Below are 22838 nucleotides of genomic sequence, written 5' to 3'. Positions count from 1 at the left end.
AATCGCCCCCACTGCTGTGTCTGAGCCAATGAGTCGGGAAAGAATCGGGAGAGCAGCTGCTCTTGTACATATAACAGGATTGAATTTGGGCTTAGCTAAGTATTGGGGGGGGGAGAGCTTTCATTTCCATTGACTTGGGGGAAACTCGCTTTGATATGCAAGTGCTTTGGATTGCAAGCATTCTCCTGGACTGGATTATGCTAATAATCCAAGATTCCACTGTACTTTGATTTTTTTTTAATTCAAATATTTACTATCACTATAAGTAACACTGATGCCGAGTACGCACAATCGGAATTTCCGATGGACTTTTTTCATCGGAAATTACGATCGTGTGTGGGTCCCATCTGACTTTTTTCCATCGGTGTATAGAAATAGAACATGTTTTATTTTTTTCCGATGGAAAAAAAACCGATAGGAAAATCCTATCGTCTGTGTGCAACTCCAACGGAGAAAAAACCCACGCATGCTCAGAATAAAGTCAACTCATGCTCGGAAGCATTGAACTTCATTTTTCTCGGCTCGTCATAGTGTTTTACATCATCGTGTTTTGGACGGTCGGAATTTGGTCTGACAGGGTGTTTGCAAGACAGCTTGAATGGAATTCCGATGAACAATACCATCGGATTTTAGGCCAGCGGAAATTCTGAAAGTGAAAGGAAAAGCAACAGACTGATGCGCTCATCTCTCTATCACTCTGCTTTCTCCACCTATCAGCATGTTTCTTGCACCGGAGCACAGCTGATTGGCTCCTGGGGTTTCTTGTCTCTCACACAGCCCGAGTGCTGCTGTATTGTATGGCACTGCAAGAGGCTTATGCCAAGTCGTATTCGGATACTTACACTGCTTGTATTTAACATCAAAATAAATGTAATGCAGCATTAATTAATACCAAGCTGTGTCTTTTATATCTTTCTGCTAAGAGTTCAGCTTTATAATCTCTTTACTGGTAGAAAGGATTATTATTGACCAACAGTATTTGCTCAAAGAGGAGATATTAATACAGAACATGTAATTACTATTTGAAACTTGCAAAGGCACTGAAGCTCAGCCTTTTTATAATCTTGAGATAATTGTAGTTTTTAATTTGTAATTTTTCAAAGACTCCAAGAATCCATTAAAGCAAAGAACATATCTAATTTCCTTGTCTCCATGTGAGCTGTCCTGCATTGTAAAGTGCTGTCATCTTGTAATATGTTTCCTACACTGTAGAGCGGTCAGGATGTGTAGGTATAGTTACAAATATAAGGGAAACCCAATAAGGTTTTTTATTTTAGGGGGATGCACAGTCATAGTTCAGTGAGCAGGAAGGAACAAAAAAGCTGCAGAGCTGCAATAACAGACAGTGATGCCACCCAGGGTTGTCTTTAATATCTTTTTGGGTCCCCCAATACAATTTTGCTCTTTACCCCCATGCCATGCCATGTGTAAAATAGAAGAACTTTTTAAAACACTGACTAGACCTGCACCTGCAATGCATGCCATGTCACAAATCCCAGCAATACATTATATAAAACACAATACAGAATACCAGCAGTTACAGAGGACAACAAATACCAGCAATACATTATATAAAACACAATACAGAATACCAGCAGTTACAGAGGACTACAAATCCCAGCAATACATTATATAAAACACAATACAGAATACCAGCAGTTACAGAGGACTATAAATCCCAGCAATACATTATATATACAAAAAAGAATACTAGCAGTTACAGAGGACTACAAATCCCAGCAATACATTATATAAAACACAATACAGAATACCAGCAGTTACAGAGGACTACAAATGCCAGTAATACATTATATAAAACACAATACAGAATACCAGCAGCTATAGAGGAACAACAAATCCCAGCAATAATACATTATACAGGCTGCTTAATATATTATTGCAGGGATTTGGTGTTTTTTTAAAACAGGAAACTTTAAAACAGGTCCCCCTTACCTGTTTCTGAAGCCTTGTAAGTCACAGTGGCGCCTCTGCGGGCGTGTGTCCGGCCTGTGTGGTGAGCAAACCTCCCACCTCCATTAGTACAGACCACCCCCCCCAATAAAGCACCCCCCATTATTACAGAGCTTCCCACAAGCCATCCCCCATTAGTACAGAGCTCCCCACAAGCCATCTCCCATTATTACAGAGCCCCCCACAAGCCATCCCCCATTAGTACAGAGCCCCCCACAAGCCATCCCCCATTAGTACAGAGCCCCCCACAAGCCATCCCCATTAGTACAGAGCCCCCCACAAGCCATCCCCCATTATTACAGAGCCCCCCACAACCACAAGCCATCCCCCATTAGTACAGAGCCCCCCACAAGCCATCCCCCATTATTACAGACCCCCCCATTAGTACAGACCCCTCCACTAGTGCACTCACAGAGGCCATCACAAACCTCCCCCCTCAGGACAAACCCCACTCGGGCGGCAGCTGGAGAGGACAGTGTGCAGCTGCGCCACCCAGGTGGATCGTGGAGGAGGATTTGAAAAAAAGTAAATACCGCGCCGCAGCCTCAGACAAGGAGAAGGAGAAGGAGAAGGAGGGAGCGGCGCACTCTGGCGCTTGAGCGCCTCCACCTCCGTGGCGACCTGGGTGAACTGCACCCCGCGCGGCGCTGCTGATCTGAGGTCTCGATCGCCACTGAAATTCCGCCCTGTCCCCTGACCGGCGCCGTAAGGCAAGTGCCAAAGTTTCCTTGCGCTAGCGCCGGCCCTGAACGGGTGGCTCTGATTTGGGCCCCTAACAGTGACAGGGCCCTGGGCAGCTGCCCCGTTTTGCCCTGCGGTAAAGACAGCTATGATGCCACCCATCCATCTAGGTAGTGTTGATATGAGTTTGTATTTCTGGTCAGAATGGTCAACAGAATTAAAACTCCTTCAGCAGTTTTCATATGTGAACTTTAATTGCATATTTACCAGTTGGGCCAGAGTTCTATTGTAAAGTGGTCACATTCACATACAGTATATACACTATACCAAAAGTATTGGGACACCTGCCTTTACATGCACATGAACATTAATGGCATCCGAGTCTTAGGGTTCATTATTGAGTTGCCCCCCCCCCCCTTTGCATCTATAACAGCTTCAACTCTTCTGGGAAGGCTGTCCACAAGGTTTATGAGTGTGTCTATGGGACGAGAAGGTCCTGGCTCGCAGTCTCCACTTTAATTCATCCCAGAGCTGTTCTATCCGGTTGAGGTCAGGACTCTGTGCAGGCCAGTCAGGTTCCTCCACCCCAAACTCGCTCATCCATGTCTTTATGGACCTTGCTTTGTGCACTGGTGCGCAGTCATGTTGAAACAGCAAAGGACCAACCTAAAGCTATTCACACAAAGTTGGGAGCATGAAATTGTTGAAAATGTCTTGGTATGCAGATTCCTTAGTGCCTTGTACACATGATCGGAATTTTCAATGAACAAAGTCAGACAGACTTTTTCCATCAGAAATTGCGATCGTGTGTATGCCCCAGCGGACTTTTTCCATCGGAAATTCAGAGGAATTCCATCGAGTTTAGATAGAGAACATGTTCTCTTTTACTCGTGATTTTGGCTGGACAAATGTCTGACCGTGTGTATGGGGCTTTAGACCCGGTTCACACTGGGGCGACCCGTCAGGCGACGCAGCCGCCTGACAAGTCGCGTCCCATTCTAGTGAATAGAACCGTTCTAATAGGAGCGACGCAAGTCGCTCCGACTTAGAAAAAGGTTCTTGTACTACTTTGGGGGCGACTCGGGGCGACCTGCATTGACTTCTATACAGAAGTCATTTTGCAAGTCGCCTTAGATGTCGTCTTCATGTCGCCTGGCCGAGTCGCCCCCGAAGTCGTGCCGCCCCTGTGTGAACCGGCTCTTAGAGTTCCCTTCATTAGAACTAAGGGGTTGGGCAACCCCTGAAAAACAACCCACAACATAATACCCCCTCCAACAAATGATTTAGACCAGTGTACAAAGCAAGGTCCATAAAGACATGAATGAGGGAGTTTGGGTGAAGGAACATAACTGGTCTGCACAAACTCCTGACCCCAACCCGATAGAACACCTTTTGGATAAATTAGAGTGGAGACTGCGAGCCAGGCCTTCTAGTCCACATCAGTGCCTGACCTCACAAATGCACTTTTGGAAGTGTAGCACTACCCCCGAAGGAGCGGCTGGTTTGTTTTGGGTCTACGCTCTGACTGTCAACCCCTGAATTTGTTAATTAATGGTTACCTTGAGTTGAATGGATCCCACAGGATGATAAAGAGACTGTACACAACTTTCAGCTTAACCAATGTAACTCTTTCCTTGAAAGGATAAAGCAAAAGAAACAAAGGTAAAATAGTAAAAGACAGCTTGCAGAGCCCTGCAAGTGTCAGAAATGGAAATAAATACACATTAATCTATAATGGCTATGCGGACCTGTGTAAGCACGCAGCAAGGGGATTGCCTCAATAAGGCAGCACACTGAGGTACTTCCCTGCCAAGCCCCACCCAGCTCTCACCACTAACAACACTCACAATGTAATAGAACCAATTACTCGATCAACGAGTATGAAAATGAATATCAACAGTCTGCAACAACTAAATAGGTAGTCTTTGAATAATATAACTAACTAACGTGGTTTGGCGGGCCAGGCCAAAACCGCAATATAAATTATCTTAACAGTTCGTGCACGTATGCGTTGGAATGCGTTGGCATGCAAAGAGCAGTTTGTAATCCAAAAGGGAAATAGTAAACTGGTGGAAATTTCCTGAACAGTCAAAACACAGTGATGAATATAAACGATCCACCCTCCTGCAAGGCAGTCAGTATGCTTGGGCAGGTGCCCGTCTCACCCAAACAGTTCAGGCCTTGTACTACAGGATTACTTCGTCCACGATCTCCAATCGCAGTCCTTTAAGATGACAGCCTCCAGTTCTCAGACAAGTCGCAGGGGTACTGGAGTCCCGTCTGATCACTCCGTCAGAGGTTCTGTCTCTCCTCAATGGTGCTCCGCCCGGGCGTAGATAGGCAGCAATTCCAGCCTAGACTTTCGGTAAGACACCTCGCACAGGTGTCCTCCTGAGTTGTAGAGGCGGTCCAGAGAGAGCGCGCCAAACACGTCCTCTCCCTTAAATTACCTCCCCCAACAGGCTGTGCAAAGCATTCTGGGATTGTACAGTTGCTCTCTGGGTAATGTAGTCTATAACAAGCCAGGGCAAATGGAGTCCCCTTTCTCCCTGTACTCAATTTCCCAACATTCCCTGCGGTATCAGGACAAAAGGTAAGCAGCAGGTGGTTATAACACAATTCGGCCACAGGAGGGAGCTGAGATCCTTCCTGATCCGCAGATGGTAGTTTTTTATATCACATAAAGAAAAGGCGATATTCCGCTACAGAAGAATGGTCAAACATTCCCATAGACACACTCCTAAACCTTGTGGACAGCCTTCCCAGGAGTTGAAGCTGTTATAGCTGCAAAGGGTGGGCCAACTCAATATTGAACCCTAAGGACTAAGACCAGGATGCCATTAAAGTTCATGTGCATGTAAAGGCAGGCGTCCCAATACTTTTGGTAATATAGTGTATCTCGAAAAGCTTTTAGGATTGCCTTTAACCAATGCAATGTTGTTTAGTAATTTCAAAGCAAATAGGGAACATTTAAAGCACAGAAAACACATATAGTGAATTGCTATATTAAGTTTTGCATTTTCAGGTTTAAGTCCCAGGTATTTACTTAAAGCGTTTGTGAACCCATTTGTATAAGTCTATGCCAGACCCTCTATTAGAGCCTGGTATAGCACACTATGTATGTCATTTAAAAAAACAAGCAGTGTAAATACAGATTTTCAGCTGTCTTCCGGCCAGTCACATGACTCATGGCTGTTTTACAGCTCTGATGGATTGCTTCTGCGGGAGGAGCAATCTCCCGCTGACGTCAGCCGGGGAGATCACGTGGCTGCTTGGCTCCTCCTGCAGAAGCTCTGTCTTGTAGCTGTAAAGTGGCCGCGAGTCACGTGACTAGCTTGCAGACAGCTGAAAATTGGTATTTACACTGCTTGTTTTTTCACCGCCGGGCCCCCGCGATTGCTCGTTACAGAGCGAGAAGCGGGAGCTGTGTGTGTAAACACACAGCTCCCGGTCCTGTCAGGGGGAGAAATGCCTGATTGTCTGTGCATACAATGTATGAACAGCGATCAGTCATTTCCCCAAGTCAGTCCACCCCCCCTTCAGTTAGAACACACCCAAGGAACATACTTAACCCCTTCCTCGCCCTCCTAGTGTTAACCTCTTCCCTGTCAGTGGCATTTTTATAGTAATCAATGCATTTTTATAGCCCTGATCGCTAATAAAAATGCCAATGGTCCCAAAAATGTGTCAAAAGTGTCCGAAGTGTCCGCCATAATGTCGCAGTACCGATAAAAATCGCTGATCGCTGCCATTACTAGTAAAAATAAATATTAATAAAAATGCCATAAAACTATCCCTTATTTTGTAAACGCTATAACTTTTGCGCAAACCAATCAAAAAACGCTTATTGCGATTTTTTTTACCAAAAATATGTAGAAGAATACGTATCGGCCTAAACTGAGGAAAATTTTTTTTGCGCTATAAAAAAAAAATGGAGCGACAATTTTGAAAAAAAGGAACATTTTTTACTTTTTGCTATAATAAATATCCCCCAAAAATATATAATTTTTGGGGGATATTTATTATAGCAAAAAGTAAAAAATATTCCTTTTTTTCAAAATTGTCGCTCTATTTTTTTTATAGCGCAAAAAGTAAAAACCGCAGAGGTAATCAAATACCACCAAAAGAAAGCTCTATTTGTGGGGAAAAAAGGACGCCAATTTTGTTTGGGAGCCACGTCGCACGACTGTGCAATTGTCAGTTAAAGCGATGCAGTGCCGAATGGCAAAAAGGGGCCTGGTCTTTGACCAGCAATATGGTCCGGAGCTTAAGTGGTTAATCTGCTTTAAAGCGGTGTTCCTACTAAAAAAAATATATTAAAAGTCAGCAACTACAAATACTGCAGCTGCTGACTTTTAATAATTGGGCACTTACCTGTCCCACAGTCCAGCGATGTGGGGGAACGAAGCCCTGCTCGTCTCCCCCTCCTCCCCGCGGCACCGGCATTGATACTGTGGGTGCCTGGCTGTGGACCGCGCTGCGCACTGTGACGGGCCGAGCAATCACCCGGGACCTGTGATGTGTCCCAGATGATTGCTGAGTGGGAGGGGGGAGAGGTGAACTTCCTTTCGGCGCCCAGGGAGGAAGTGGGAGCTGGAAACCTCTAAAAAGAGGGTTTTCTCTCCCCCCAAAAAGAATTACATGCCAAATGTGGCATGTCAGGGGGTCACCTTCCCTTAAAGCGGAAGTTCCATTTTTGGGTGGAACTCCACTTTAAGGGACCAGGATATAAATATATATTTTTTTGGATTAAAAAACACTTTAAACATAGCTCAAATCATTTAGGCCTCTTTCACACTGGGGCAGGAGGTGCGGTGGCGGTAAAGCGCCGGTATTTTTAGCGGCGCTTTACCGTCGGAATTGCGGCGGTAGTCGGCTGATAGCGGTGCGGTTTTACCAACGCTAGCTGACGAAAAAGGGTTAATATCGCCGGCAATGCGCCTCTGCCGAGTTTCCCATTGCTTTCAATGGGAAGAAGCGGTGGAGGAGCGGTATACACACCACTCCTTCAACGCTTCAAAGATATGGCTAGCAGGTCTTTTGGAGTGGTCCTGCTAGCCCACCGCTCCAGTGTGGCTTTCACACTGGAGAAACAGCAGCCGCTGTTTCAGGTCAGTTTGCAGGCACTATTTTTAGCGCAATAGCGCCTGCAAACCGCTCCAGTGTGAAAGGGACCTTATAGTGGTTGTACTGTATGATATACATTGCTTCTGTAGTTAGTAACGTACATTGACTTACCAGTAGGGGGAGACTTCAATATAAACTTGAGCACTTGTAAAATATTTTAGTTTGTTTCAAAACCAACAACAACTACATATCTTAACAGAATATGTTGTTTTATACAAGCTAGTATAACAGCTGCTAACGAAAGTACAATAACCATAGAAGTCTACTGCAGTGATCAACGCCAGTGCTAAAATCTGATGCAGCAGTTGTTGGTGAGCGCCTTCTCATGCTGAGACTAACATCTTACAGATTCAAGCTGAAAATGTACTCTTAAAAGTAGAGCACATCTCTTCACGCAAATGACCTCTCACCTCTTGAGCTGAACACGAAACCAATACTAATGAGGGGAGAACAGTAAGGGGTCCGAATAAAGACAAACAACGATAGATAGTATAGTAGGGGGTCGCTGGTGGTAAGCTGGAGCAATGGAAACAACTGTCTTATTTTACAATCTGATAGTATTGTTGCAAAAGAAAAACATCATAGATATTCATTTTGAAAATGTACAGTATCCTTCAATTTATTAATATTTAGTTTTATCCACTGCTATATGTTTAGTGCAATAAGTTTCACATGCTATGACAGCCAGGGTTTTACCTTCTTTATTGTAAATGCTTATTTAATTACCCAGACAGTAATTAAATAGAAACACTGAACTCTATGATTTAAAGAGATTTTGGGGTTGATTTACTAAAACTGGAGAGTGCAAATTCTGGTGCAGCTCTGCATACAAACCAATCAGCTTCCAGATTTTATTGTCAAAGCTTAAAGAGGTTGTAAAGGTTCATCTTTTATTTTCTAAATAGGTTCCTTTAAGCTAGTGCGTTGTTGGTTCACTTACCTTTTCCTTCGATTTCCCTTCTAAATGTTTTTTTTTCTTTGTCTGAATTTCTCACTTCCTGTTTCTCCTCAGTAAGCTTGCCCCCATCATCCGAGCGGTGGAAAGTCAGTCAGAACAGCTTACTGAGGAGGAACAGGAAGTGAGAAATTCAGACAAAGAAAACAAAGAAAAAAACATTTAGAAGGTAAATCGAAGGAAAAGGTAAGTGAACCAACAATGCACTAGCTTAACCCCCTTGGCGGTATTCCCGAGTCTGGCTTGGGGTAAGATTTCAATACCAAAAGCGGTATCCCCGAGCCAGACTCGGGGCCGCCTCGCAGAATCCACAGGCAGAAGTTACTTACCTTGTCCCTGGATCCTGCGATGCATCCCCGCTGTGTGAGCGAGCGGCGTCCTCGCTCGATTCACACAGTGCCTGTGTGCCGCCGATCTCCGTTCCCTGCGACGTTACGACGCACAGGGGCGGAGAACGGCGCCAAATTCAAAAAAGTAAATAAACACATTACATTCAGTACTGTATGTAAAAAATACACACCCCCTTTGTCCCTAGTGGTCTGCCCAGTGCCCTACATGTACTTTTATAAAATAAAAACTGTTCTTTCTGCCTGCAAACTGTAGATTGTCCATAGCAACCAAAAGTGTCCCTTTATGTCAAAAGTGATTTTAGAGCAGCTAGAAAACAGCGATAATAATTTATAATCACTTGCAGAATTGAGCGATAGCGATTTGTGGGGAAATTCGTCATAAAAAATAAAAGTAATGACAGCGACAATTCTGCAACTGAGCAAATTTCTGTGTTTTTGATTTGATTACATTATTGAATAATTTTTATTAGAATTACATTATTATTTGTTATAATTATTTATAATTATTTATTATATTATAATTTATGATTTTGTGTTTCAAACTTTATCATACCCGGGATGTCTACTAGACTCTTGTTTGGACAGATTTAAGTGAGTTATTCCTAAGAATTGCAGGCCTACAGTATAAAACGCCAAATTTCCTTGCAAATAATTGTACCGCTTTTGGTACAAAATTCCAGACAGAATCATACCGCCAGGGAGGTTAAAGGAACCGATTTAGAAAATAAAAAACTAACCTTTACAACCCCTTTAATTGAACAAGCTGTAGTTAGAAGCTAATTGGCTACCTTGCAGAGCTGCACCAGATTCTGAGTACTCCAGTTTTAGTAAATCTCCCCCGCAGTCACTTTGCTCATTCAGGGCAATGGGACAGAGGCCCTCAAACCACTGCTCTATTACACCATTAGAGCCAGAAGTTAAACCCAGTGCAACCTTTGTGTTGGATGTGTCAGAACTTACACAGGATTGATGAAATTTTGCTTCTACCTATGTGACAGTGTTCAGGCTTGCTCAAGCACTGCATCCTGGGAGAGGTATTGTCCATATTCCCATCGCACACGTTCCTGGGCATAGGCTTATTAGGAGCAGGTGATGTGGCAACCACCAGCTGAAAACCGGGCTTGTCATGAAACAACTCACCTATTCGCCAGCACACAGTGAATTATCAGATATTGTCCAAAACTTTTATTGCAAAAAGATCACATCACAAAGGATGCAATGTTTTGGAGCCGTGTAGGGCCACATGGTCTACCATACCATAAGCACTGTATTTTAGGAGAGCTCAGACAGAGCAACATAGGGTGATTTATAAAAGGTTAATAGACTCTTTACTTTGCAAGGGAACTTGCAGCAGACCTTAGTGAATATGGTGAAGCGCTGCTGAGTTCTATCATTCAATCATTTTATTTTCCTTGCATGTGATTGGGTACTTTTTGAAAAAGTAACTTTACCACTAGAGTTGGGCTAATGATTCGGACAGAGCAAAAGTTCGGCCCGAACATCGCCTGTTCGCCCCTTTGGCGAACACCCGAATTTGCATGGCGCTCTGCAGTTGTTCGTGCCACTTAATGTCCTGCAATGCACTGTGTTCTGCACAGTGCATTTTGAGCACTGATTGGGCAAAGCTTTGCTCAATCAGGGTGCAGTAAATAGCTGGTTGTTAAAGAGAAAGTAAACGCTGATGGGTTTTACTTCCTCTTTTGCAGCCTGAACAGCCTGCAAATGTAAAATGTAAATGGGCTAGTATGCATTGCATATTAGTCCATTATGTGACACTTACCTGCCAAACAATCCAGCGATGTCCCTACTGCAGGAAGCGTTGATATAGATTGATAACCCCTGACACAACTTCAGGGCAAAACCCATTCTGCCTCCGACCCAAATTATGAAAACATGCAGAGAGCAAGGGAGACAATCTGCTTGCTTTCTGTGTTCCAGCGTCAAAGAGACCGAACCCATTTATTACCATAGCTTTATAGACAAAATGACATCATACACATGAGCACAACTGATTGGCTTAGTCCATATAAGGGCTTTCCTTCTTGTGAGTCTGTTCTTGGCACGGAGCCCTGGTGGCACACAGGGTCCCCCACTCAAATTCACAGGAGCTTTGGAGTGGAAGCAACAGCTGTCTTCACTTAATAGTTATACCATCTGTCTTCAGTTTTTCTTCAGGCTGAGATGTACTGTAACTTTATAACTCTATAATCTATCATAACTTATTTTAAGGATAACAACACTTGTTGCAATACCCGAACACATATACATTTATCAAGAAATAAAATAAATAAAAATAAATAAAACAATATAATAAAAGAAAGGCAACATTTGAGTGATTTTAGCACAAAGTAGCATATCATAAAATATTAATTTTAGTAACTTCCATCACAGTGTCCATCTTCTGTGTCTTCTTCCTTCCGGACTGTGGAATCCGGCTCTCATGCCCTCAATAGGGGGGCTCTGCCCCCCCACCCCAAGCACTCTGATTAACAGCTTAACAGATTAACAACTCATGATGGATAATGAAAAATTTGGGTATTTCCGATCTCCAATCCCAGTTGATGCCTCCTTAGGGAAAACGCGTTGGAGGAGCCAGTTGTTACGTCAGAGAGCGAGGTCCGCACTGCAGACAGCCATGTCACAGTTTTTTGCTGTAACATCTGTAACAAGTGCCTTTTAAAATAAATAGATTTTTTATCAAAAGATAATGCACTCAGTCTTCCTCCAAGTTTTCATTATCCATCATGAGCTGTTAATTGGGGATCCACTTGAGTCCTCTGAGGAAGGTATATAGGAATCCATGTTATCAGCCGCAGATTGGCGTCCACGCTTACTCATCCACCCGGGTCTGCTCGGAGCTGTTGTCCATTGTGAATCTCTGAGATTTGGCAGACAGAGGAATGCATCCCTAAGGCTGCATTCACACCTGAGCATTTTGTCGCCTGAAGCACGACGCCCCAAAACGCTAGAGGGAAAAAATACATTATTCTCTATGGAGATGGTTCACATCTCCACTACAAAACGCCTGACGCCGAACGCCTGAAGCCCAAACAAGTTCTGGACCCTTTTTTGTCGCTCGAATTTGGGCGTTTGGGCATTTTACATTGGTGACCCTAGACCTGTAAAAAATCGCGGTAAAAAACGCTGCGTTTTGTCGCGGCAAATCACGGTAAAAAACGCCGCGTTTTGTTGCGGCAAATCACGGTAAAAAACGCAGCAAAACGCTACGCTCAGGTGTAAATGCAGCCTAAGCTGTTGATCAGCACACACGCCTAGGCTGCTTACCAGACCTATGTGGGTCGGTAAAGTAGTCAATTTTGTATTACTTTTGAGCATGGTGGTGTCTTCATACTAAAGTATGGCATCTGTTCGATTTGGGACTCACAAGTTAATCGGATGTGTTTACACTTCAGCCCATTCACTCTGCTAAATTTGATTTGTTTTCACATAGAGTTTTGGAACCTGAGAAAGACTGTTGATACAGTATATATTTACTCTCTTGTCAGCTTTTCCTTTTCAGATCCACGTTGTGTTTAAATTGCATTGTTTATTTTTTGATTATGCACATACAGTCTTACAATATTTTGTATATCCACATGTGTTACAGGTCAATCCAGACCACGCAACAGTTTTCAATTTACCCATTGTGTTCACATTGGGCAACATTATTGTGCATTATATTTTATACCACTGTGGGTTTTCCCACCCTTTACATAGAATCAGCGCACCTTTACACTTTTAACCAGATGACGTTGCCAGGTGGCCCCACCCTTACCTAGATAAGAACTGTCAAACGGCAAGCCAGGGATTCGGCAGTTGGCCTTACTGGACGGCGATGTGATTTTTTTCCTTTTTCGGGACCGGCAGTGCGGCGGGCGTCGTGATTGACAATGGATTCACATCGGGGTACACTGTTTCTTTAATTTTTAATAAAGGAACTGTCAAAATTGTCTCTGTGCTTTTATTACTTTGTTAACACTATTTTGGTGAATGGGTAGGGGTATGTACCCCATACACACTCACATGTTTTTTTATATATATACAGTATATATCTATCTCTCTTATATATATATATATATACTGAAGACGATGTAGTAATCTATTGGGTGACATTAGTATCTGCATAGGACTATCATTTATATTTATAGATAAGTTTGGACCCTGCCAAGTCCTTGGTGACAAAAACCTCCCCTAAGGTTACAGGAATTTTTATGCATTCATATTTCCAGCTTTCAGCAAGTAGGTCTCTGGGCTGCACTTTTACAGGAGAGAAATTCGACCCCTGTAGCCCAAGGACCTTGTCAAGCTGGACATCTTGGAATGTCCTGAGTACATTTTACTTAGGATAGGAAATCAAAGTTAAAGAGGTTGTAAAGGCTATACGTTTTTTTTAAAAAATCTTAATGCATTCTCTGAATCTGGGTAAAACATATTTTATGTGCAGCTCCCCCCTGCCCCCCTTTAATACTTACCCAAGCCCAATATCAATTAAGAGCTGTGCCCAAGAGCAGTGACACTGCTCTTTAGTTACATAGCTACATAGTTACATAGTTAGTCAGGCTGAAAAAAGACACAAGTCCATCCAGTTCAACCACAAAAAATAAACAAACAAAATAAAAAACACAGTACAATCCCATACACCCAACTCCATACCCACAGTTGATCCAGAGGAAGGCAAAAAACCCCAGCAGAGCATGATCCAATTTGCTACAGGAGGGGAAAAAATTCCTTCCTGATCCCCTGAGAGGCAATCGGATTTACCCTCTCTCTCCCTCGTCTGCACTTAGTGGGAGCCATTGGCTCCCGCTGCTGTCAATCAAATCCAGTTACGAGGGAGTGGGGCTGAGCTGCACTGTGTGTTGATAGATACACACACACAGTGTGGCTCCGGATCGAGTCCGCACAATTACCCTTATAGCAAGTGGCTTGCTTTGGGAGCATTTGTAAGGAAGAAGGATTGGGGCTGCTTTGTGCAAAACTATTGCACAGAGCAGGTAAGTATACCAAGTTGATTATTTAAAAAAAAACTTCACAATCCCTTTAAGAGTGTTCTCCAAGGAGTCTTGCCTCCCAAAAGGTGCACTTCCCCCAGGAGGCCATAGTTGCTGTTTTTTTTTTTATATTTTCTTCAAAGGCTTACTGTATGTGTTGCCAGCAAATTAGAGTGGGCAGTGTGAATCCCAGCTTTCCCTGTAGATTAACGGCTATAGGGATAGTCTGCAATACCTGATGAGGTCATTACCATTATGGCTCCAAGCCATCCTTTTTTTAGGAATTACCTCTTCAGTACCCAGTGTCCAGGAATAGAGGATGACACGGTTCAGGTGTGGAAAGGAAATTTGGAAAGAGTTTCCCTGCTCCATTGAGAAAAATTAATCAAAGAGGAACTTCACTTTCTGTTATCAAAAATTAAAAGTCAGCAGCTACAAGTACTGTAGCTGCTGACTTTTAACAAACAGGTACTTACCAGCCCAATAGTCTAGCACCATCTTGGATGTGAGAGCCGACTGTAACATTGTGATGTCTCAAAGCCTGCTCCCCACTGCACATGAGCAAAATTGTGAGGTGCTGTCAGACTGGTCTTGCCGCCCCCTGGGACATGTGACTTATCCCAGGATGGTGTAAATAATGGGGGGGGGAGTGGGCCAAGCTGATGCAATTATCACCTAGATGAGAATTGCTGAAGTGGGAGTGGATATGGTCCCAATATTTCCTGTCCTGGAGACAAGGCAGGAAATGTAAGTGTGACAGAACCCACTGTCGCTGTGTGTTTTGGAAGGGGCTGTGGGCTGGCCTCCTACCCAAAGACTATGGCCCAGCAGAGAACGAGAGACTTGGGGACAAAATAGCAATGTAATGAGGTCTCTATGTAAGCTGCATCCCTCCCCCCCCCTCTTGTCACTGTGTGGAATTATGTTAGGTCATGGCACGTAGACAAAAGGTGTGTAGACACATCCCAGTGGGGGATGTGTAAAGAGAGGCTGACTGCTTATTATAATCCCTTGGTATGTTTCAACTATAGTTGTTTGAATATACAAGTGTTGAGTTCCCATTGGTTCTTCCTTGTCCCCTACCCCTTCTATGACAAGGGGAGTGTCCCTAACTGTGTTTGTTTAAAAGTGTATATTTTGTACCTAATAAACACTTAATGCTCTGCATGTTTAACCCTCAACACCTGTGTGGTTTGCATCGTGATTGGGGGGTTAAGGGCTGGTTATGGCGAGTCTGCTGGCTGCGGGTGCGTTTGGAGAACAGGAGACACAGGTCTGGTGGAGGTGCCAGCCGGGGCATTTGAGATCCGTCACAGTAAGGAAATCTCTCTAAAGTGGGAGGATATTCCCTCTTAGACAGTTGTCACTGGAACAGATATCCACATTGGAAATTTACACCAGAACAGTTGCTTCCTTTGCGATATACTCCCTCCTCTCCTGCTCTTGTGATATCCATAAAATGTAGGATTTCATGTCCCAGTGACAGTGGTCACCAAGACAAACACAAAAGATGAGTCTCCGCTGCAGGGTAATAAAAATCTAACATAGGTTCCATCCCTACCACACCCTATTCAAAACAACAAAAAAAGGGTTTTAGATTTGGATTTATTTTACCTGTATTTATGTACAGATGCCACAAGAATTAGTAATTGGTACATAATGGCATATAACTTCCAAAACATATTTATACATAACTTATGAGGTGCCTGATGACAGAAAGAAGGTGTATTTAGCAGACATTGGATCCAGTAGTAATGAAATAATTAGCTATATCTCTTTTCAGGAAAAATATGTGAGTATCAGTCATATTGAATCAAGAAAACCAAAAAAAGGCAACTCTGAGGCAGAGGTCTATGTTGAGTTTGAATGCACTAAGAAGAAATACCAGGAACTCATTCATCTGCTAAAACTTCAGCCAAACATTATCTGTGTGAATCCAGCAGAGAGAAAATGGAGAGAAGATGAAGGCAAGAATATTGTTTTAAACATATTTTCCTTATCTGCACGTGGGGCACAGGGGTAGTAGGGTTATAGGCCTGCCAGCAAGGCGCCAGCTGGGAGATCACATCCTTTCCCAGGAAACTTTGTGTTTTTTTTCAACAGATACAGAATTAGGGGCAGAATCCATGTTCTTAATTTACACAAGCTAACCTAAAGATATAGGGCTAGATTCAGTAAGAGTTAGGCCGGCGTATCAGTAGATACGCCGACCTAACTCGGAATCTGCGCCGACCTAAGTTTAAGTGTATTCTCAAACAGAGATGCACTTAAACCTATCTAAGATACGAAGGCTTGCGCCGTCCTATCTTAGGGTGCAATATTTAGGCTGGCCGCTAGGTGGCGCTTCCATTGCGGTCGGCGTAGAATATGTAAATCACTAGATACGCCTATTCACGAACGTACGTTCGCCCGTCGCAGTAAAGATACGCCGTTTCCGTAAGAGATAGGCCGCCTAAAGATAAACATGCCCCCTAGGTGGCGTAGCCAATGTTAAGTATGGCCGTCGTTCCCGCGTCGAAATTCGAAAATTTTACGTCGTTTGCGTAAGTCGTCCGTGAATAGGGATTTACGTCATTTACGTCCACATCGAAACCAATAGGCCCGTGCGGCGTACTTTGCCGCAATGCACACTGGGATATGTAGGCGGATGGCGCATGTGCCGTTCCAAAAGAACGTCAATCACGTCAGGTCAACACAAATTAACATAGAACACGCCCCCCTCAGCCTATTTTGAATTAGGCACCGTTACGCCCGCTCGCTTTAGGCTACGCCACCGTAACTTAGCAGGCAAGTACTTTGTGAATCATGTACTTGCCTCGCTAACTTACGGCGGCGTAGTGTAAACACGATACACTACGCCGCCGCAAAGTTAGGGCGGGCTATGTGAATCTAGCCCATAGATCAGACAACCGGCATCTGTTGTATTAATGCATGAACACAACGTCCCTACCACAGTCATCTTTGGAAAGTATGGGGGGATAGTTGGAACAAATACCTTCACAGAATCTATGGAATACATACATCCTCTTAATAATTCAGTGTGCACAAAAGATGTTGTGCAAGACATGGTCAAGTTTTTAATTCTTTGGTAAACCTTACAACTACCTTTATTGTTGGACCTTGTCTATTCCATTTTGACACTGCACAATGGAAATACACAACTATGCATAAAAGTACTATAATTGCTTACCCATTGCCTATCTATACTACTCTTTTTCCACTTACTCCATGTACCACAAGTGATAACATTTACTTTATTACTCCTTTTTTAAACTTGAACCTTTCTTTTTAGTAGAACTTGATGGAGTGCCATGGTTCCCAAGAAAGATCTCAGAACTTGACAAGTGTTCCCACAGGGTTTTAATGTACGGCTCTGAATTGGATGCTGACCATCCGGTGAGTGATACAAACATTTGTTCTCAAAGGAATGCACATTTGTGGTTCTCAAGTGTAAGGCATGTGCAAAGAACTCTCAAGCCTCGTACACACGGCCGGGTTTCCCAACGGGAAAACTGCGAGGAGAGCTTTTGGCTGAGATTTACAGCCGTTTGTATGCCCCTCGCCGTGAAAACTGCCCAAAAACCACCGGACAAAAAAAGACAAACCTGCTCTCTTTTTTTCCCGCCGGGATTCCCGGTAGACTTTCCCCTGGCAGTTTTTGGCAGTTTTCCTATGGGAAAAACTGCGATGGAGCATAAACCTGGTCGGGATTCCCGACCAAAGCTCTCATCGGAGTTTTCCCCGATGGGAAAACCTCTTGTGTGTATGGGGGAAACGTTACTGAGCAGGTTCTCTGGTTTCCCCCCGGGATTTCCGACTGATCTTTTCCCGTCGGGAATCCCGGTCGTGTGTACTGTACGAGGCATAAGACTTGAGCGCACTGTGTCTTCTACATCTCATTCAGGAATAGAAAAATGGCAGACATTTCTACAAAGAACTATAAGCTTCATTCAGCTTCTGCTGTATCACTAGTTAAAGACAAAAGTGAAAGAAAGCCTCCACATTACAAAACACTGTTGCATCCCCCTACCAGTATGCAACAATTATCTCTAAATAAAGCAATTTTGGGGAAATCATGGATCACAATATGATAGAATATTAAAAAGGCACAAGATGACAAGAATATTACACTGATAAAAACATTACAATTAACATGCATTCTGGCTGACACCATGAGTGGTGCTACCCTGAGCAAATTATATACATATAGTAATTATACATCTACTATATGCTGCAATTACAGTTTCAGAACAAGTGTATTTTAACCACTTTAGCTCTTACGCCTGTAAACACCTTATGGATCAGAGCAATTTTTACACTTTGGCTACTGGCCTTGTTTTTGTGTTGCAATTTATGGATAAAAACATGTAACCAAATGAAGATTTTTTTTTTCTAGTTTGACCAGTGATAGATTGAAAACAAGTATTGGTACTATAGATAGTGAAAATCATATTGTATACAGACATCCAACAAATAAATATATGGCCATGAATAGGCCACTACATACTACAGATCCATTCATCTTTAATCAAAGAGCCATGTGTGTGCATACTCCTATCTCATAACCTATAAACCAAGTAATCAGGATTAAAGCATAACATTTATTAAACACACGATTAAAGTGGTTCTAAAGGCTCAAGTTTTTTTTACCTTTCTATGCATTAAGGTAAAAAACCTTCTGTGTGCAGCAGCCCCCCAATACTTGGGTGCCCCTATTGCAAGCCACTTGCTCTGGGGGTACTCGGCAGGAGGGAGGGGTCAAAAGGCGCCGGATGAGGGACCCAAGAAGAAGTTTATGCGGGCTACTCTGTGCAAAACCACTGCACAGAGCAAGTATGTATGACATGTTTGTTATTTTTTTTAGGAAAAAGCCTTTAATATCACTTTAAAAGCATGCTATAAAATAAATACTACTGAAATATAACATATTTCACAAATGTCACAGTCCAAACAGACTATATACTGTGTGGCAGGGCAGTTCTGTTGCGCAAAACAACATACCTGTAAGTTGTTTCATGTGATCGCTGCACAGAGAGGTAGAACAGGGATCTGCCTATGTAAACAAGGCAGATCCCCGTTCTGACAGGGGAAAACATGGAAATCTGCTGTTCCTAGTGATCAGGAACAGCGATCTCTGTGTTGTCCCAGTGAGCCAAGCCTCCACACAGTTAGAACACACCTAGGGAACATAGTTAACCCTTTGATCGCCCCCCAGTGTTAACCCCTTTCCTGCCAGTGTCATTCATATATTGATCAGTTCCTTTTTTTAGCACTGATCACTGTAATAATCTCACTGGTACCCAAAAAGTGTCACTTGGGGTCAGATTTGTCTGCCGAAATGTCGCAGTCCTTATAAAAATCACAGATCGCCACAATCACCAGTAAAAACATAAAAAATGGCAATAAATCTATCTCCTATTTTGTAAACGCTATAACTTTTACGCAAACCAATCAATATATGCTTATTGGGATTTTCTTTACCAAAAATATTTATTAGAATACATATTGGCCTAAACTGATGAAAAAATCGTTTTTAATATTTTTTGGGATATGTATTATAGCAGAAAGTAAGTTGTGACTTTTGCTATTTATAGCGTAAAAAAAAAACTTCAGGAGGTGATCAACAACAATCAAAAGAAAACTCTGTTTGTGGGGAAAAAAGGACATCAATTTTGTTTGGGTACAATGTTGCACGACTGCGCAATTGTCAGTTAAAGCAACAAAGTGCTGTATCACAAAAAATGGCCTGATCATTAAGGGGGTAAATCCTTCCAGGGCTGAAGTGGTTAAGTGGTGAAGTGGTCCCATCAACAGAAAAAAAAAACAAAGTTGCACGCAGCTCTGCATGCTCATTTCATATTATCTTAGTTTTACCTTAGTGGTTAAAAAAAGGGTGTTTGGCTGTTACTTATACTTTTAACTACATTGCACTTCCTGGTCTCTAGAGGCCAGGACCTCACAGATGCATCCTGGGAAGGGGGTCTCACCTAGTTCCTTTATTTTGTCTATACTGCAAGATCTCCCAAGATTTCTGGCAAATATTTTTTTTTTTTACTCAGATGATGTCTAGTGTGACATGGGCAAGGGGTGACTGGGTCAAACATTAGGAAGTAGGAGGAAATTATATCCTATGCCCTATAATGAGATGGTGGAATAACTTTCTTTATGATTGTTTGAGGCAAGGTTTGCTTTATATATGTAGTTGCAGGGCATAGATAGCTTGTAAACATGAAGTATCAGTGTTAGCAATCATGCTTTGTAACTCACAAATCCCTTTGCTGTGTAATTAAGCTCTGCAATCCAGAGAGGAAATCCATAGAGGAAAAACATGCCCTATAGAGAAAAACGCCATTTCGATCTTATGTTGCAAGACCACCGTCTGCCCTACCTGGGGTTCTTGTATGTGTGAAGAGAGTGTCCTGCTCCCAGGGCTAATCCAGGCACTCCCATCTCCTCCTTGAAAAGACTTGTGCAGGTACAGTGACACAGAAGATCAGTTCAGTTTTCACAACAGCATCACTGTGTAGTTATGCATTCCCATGTGCACTAACAGCTGTCTATTTCCAACCTGATATTTTGGCAGTCAACTTGGCTTTTAATCCTTTGAAAAAGCCTTTGACTGTCAATGTTTCTTGATGTCTCTGACATGGAGAAATTGTAAAAAAAAAGAGCCAGCAGTGAGATGTTTCTCACAGCCACTTATTAATTCAATCATTCCTGAAAATTCAACCGGTTCAGCAAGGAATGGATCAATTTCTTTTGTCTACAAAAAGTTTTATTTGGAAGACATGAAATAATACAGTTCAGTACATAGCATAGGGTTAAAACATATATGGGGTATAGAATAATGGGTCAGTTGGGCAAGGGTACAAACAGAAAAAAAAAGGGGGGACATACAAAATGGAAACGTGATATCATGCGATACAACTGTAGGGTGGCTTGGGTAACAGAAACAATGTAGGCAAAGACGCCACCATAAAATATAGTCCTATACATGGGAAAGGAGATATAAAAGTGGGTTAACAATATATGTAATGGAGTTATACAGTGTGACATTCTGGTAGTGTCCAGTAAATCCATTTTGCATTAAAGATATGCATGCTGTCAAATAAAGTGTGATAGATTCTCTCCGATAATCTAAGAGATTCCATTCTGGATTCAACCTGAGGCCACGGTAAGTTTTGTGATCTCCAGTTGCAAGCTATCATCCATTGTATGGAGCTGATTAGAGAGTGTATACATCTGTTGCAGGGAGGAGGAACATCTGGAACCGTGGCATACAAGAGGCAAATCTGTGGTGTAAGGGTGATTTTCTTGTTAAGGGATTTTTCAAGTCTACTGACAAGAGCACCCCATATTGGTTCTAAGTATTTACAATTACAAAAAATGTGGAGATAGCTGCCCACCTCGGGGGAACCTCTAAAACAGTCTGGGGAAGCTGTGGGGTAAAAGGAGTGAATTTTGGCTGGGGTCATATACCATCTAGTGAGAAGTTTTAATGGGGATTCCCTAAATGCTGCAGCGCGGTTGCATTTACGTAGGTTCTCAATCATCTCAGACCATTGGTCTACAGGAAAGGAGCAATCTAGTTCAACTTCCCAATGCAACATCGGATCAGACATTTCAGGTTGATGAAGACTATTAAGATTGTTGTATAGTTGGGAAATCAGGCCTTTGTCTCTAGAGGAGGATATGCATATATGTTCAAATAATGTGCTCGGGCTGTTGATGGAAATAGAGTAGTGTTCTGCGTAGAAATAATGAATTAGGGAATATTGAGGGAAATCTGAGGGGGGAGGCTAAATTTAGCTTGTAGTGAGGTGAAGGGGAGGAATTTTCGAGTTATATGTAAGTGATTTTAAAGTGGTGAGATCATTAATGATCCAGTTATAAAATAGGGTCCTATCTAGGAATGCAGGGGGGAATCTGGGGTCGCCAAGGTATGAAGCCAACGCAGGGGTTTGAGAGGAGAGTTTGTATACAACTTTAATTCTGTTCCATAGTTGCAAAAGATTGGCAACTATTGAATTTCGTTTGGGAAGAGTGTGATGTGGCTTTATGTTTGACCACATTATGCCTTTTAGGTTTAATGGTAGAATAGATGTGGATTCAAATCTTAACCAAGGAATATTGGTGTCCGAGGAAAACCATTGGGCTAATTGTACACGTCTGGCAGCCAGAAAGTAGAGCCAAAGGTTTGGAAGTCCCAGTCCGCCACTATGTTGAGTTCTATGCATGAGAGAGTAACTACACCTGGGTTTTTTCTCCTTCCAGATGAATCTATTAATTTCACGTTGGAGAGCTTCTAAACAAGTTTTAGGGACAATGATAGGTAGTGCTCTGAAGTAGTAGAGCAACTTAGGGAGGATGGTCATCTTAAAGGCGCATATCCTGCCTAAGTAAGAGATATGATAAGACGACCATACTTTAATCAGTGAGCTAATATGAGAGAATAAGGGGAGATAATTTGTTTTGTATAATAAGTTATGTGAGGCTGTAATATAGACTCCAAGATATTTAAGTGAGTGAGAGGACCATATAAAATTGAAGTCTTTTTTCAATAGTGATAGTAGATCAGGGGGGCAGTTCATGGGCAGAATAGAACATTTGCTCGTGTTGATAAATAGACCAGAGAGTTTGTGGAATGAATGAAGTTCTGAGAGGAGATTAGGGATTGAAGTAAGTGGGTCTGTTAAAAACAAAAGGGCGTCATCAGCATATAAACTAAGTTTAAAGTGGTGGGGGTCTTTACAGTAGCTGTGA

The 22838-nt window shown here is 42.6% G+C and overlaps 1 protein-coding gene across 2 annotated transcripts in view; it reads left to right on the top strand.

Moving 5' to 3' along the window:
• The window catches only part of TPH2 (tryptophan hydroxylase 2), a 335484-nt gene that overhangs the window by 59803 nt on the left and 252843 nt on the right, over nt 1–22838 (top strand). For both annotated transcript variants that reach the window (XM_040343986.1, XM_040343985.1), the window contains exons 3-4: nt 15859–16042; nt 17371–17471. In XM_040343986.1, the coding sequence (XP_040199920.1) occupies nt 15859–16042; nt 17371–17471 (285 nt within the window). The remainder of the gene's footprint in view (nt 1–15858; nt 16043–17370; nt 17472–22838) is intronic.

Source organism: Rana temporaria, chromosome 3 (assembly GCF_905171775.1).
Source record: "Rana temporaria chromosome 3, aRanTem1.1, whole genome shotgun sequence".
Taxonomy (NCBI): domain Eukaryota; kingdom Metazoa; phylum Chordata; class Amphibia; order Anura; family Ranidae; genus Rana; species Rana temporaria.
Note: the sequence above shows the minus strand (reverse complement) of the source record. Positions and strands in the feature narration are given on the sequence as shown.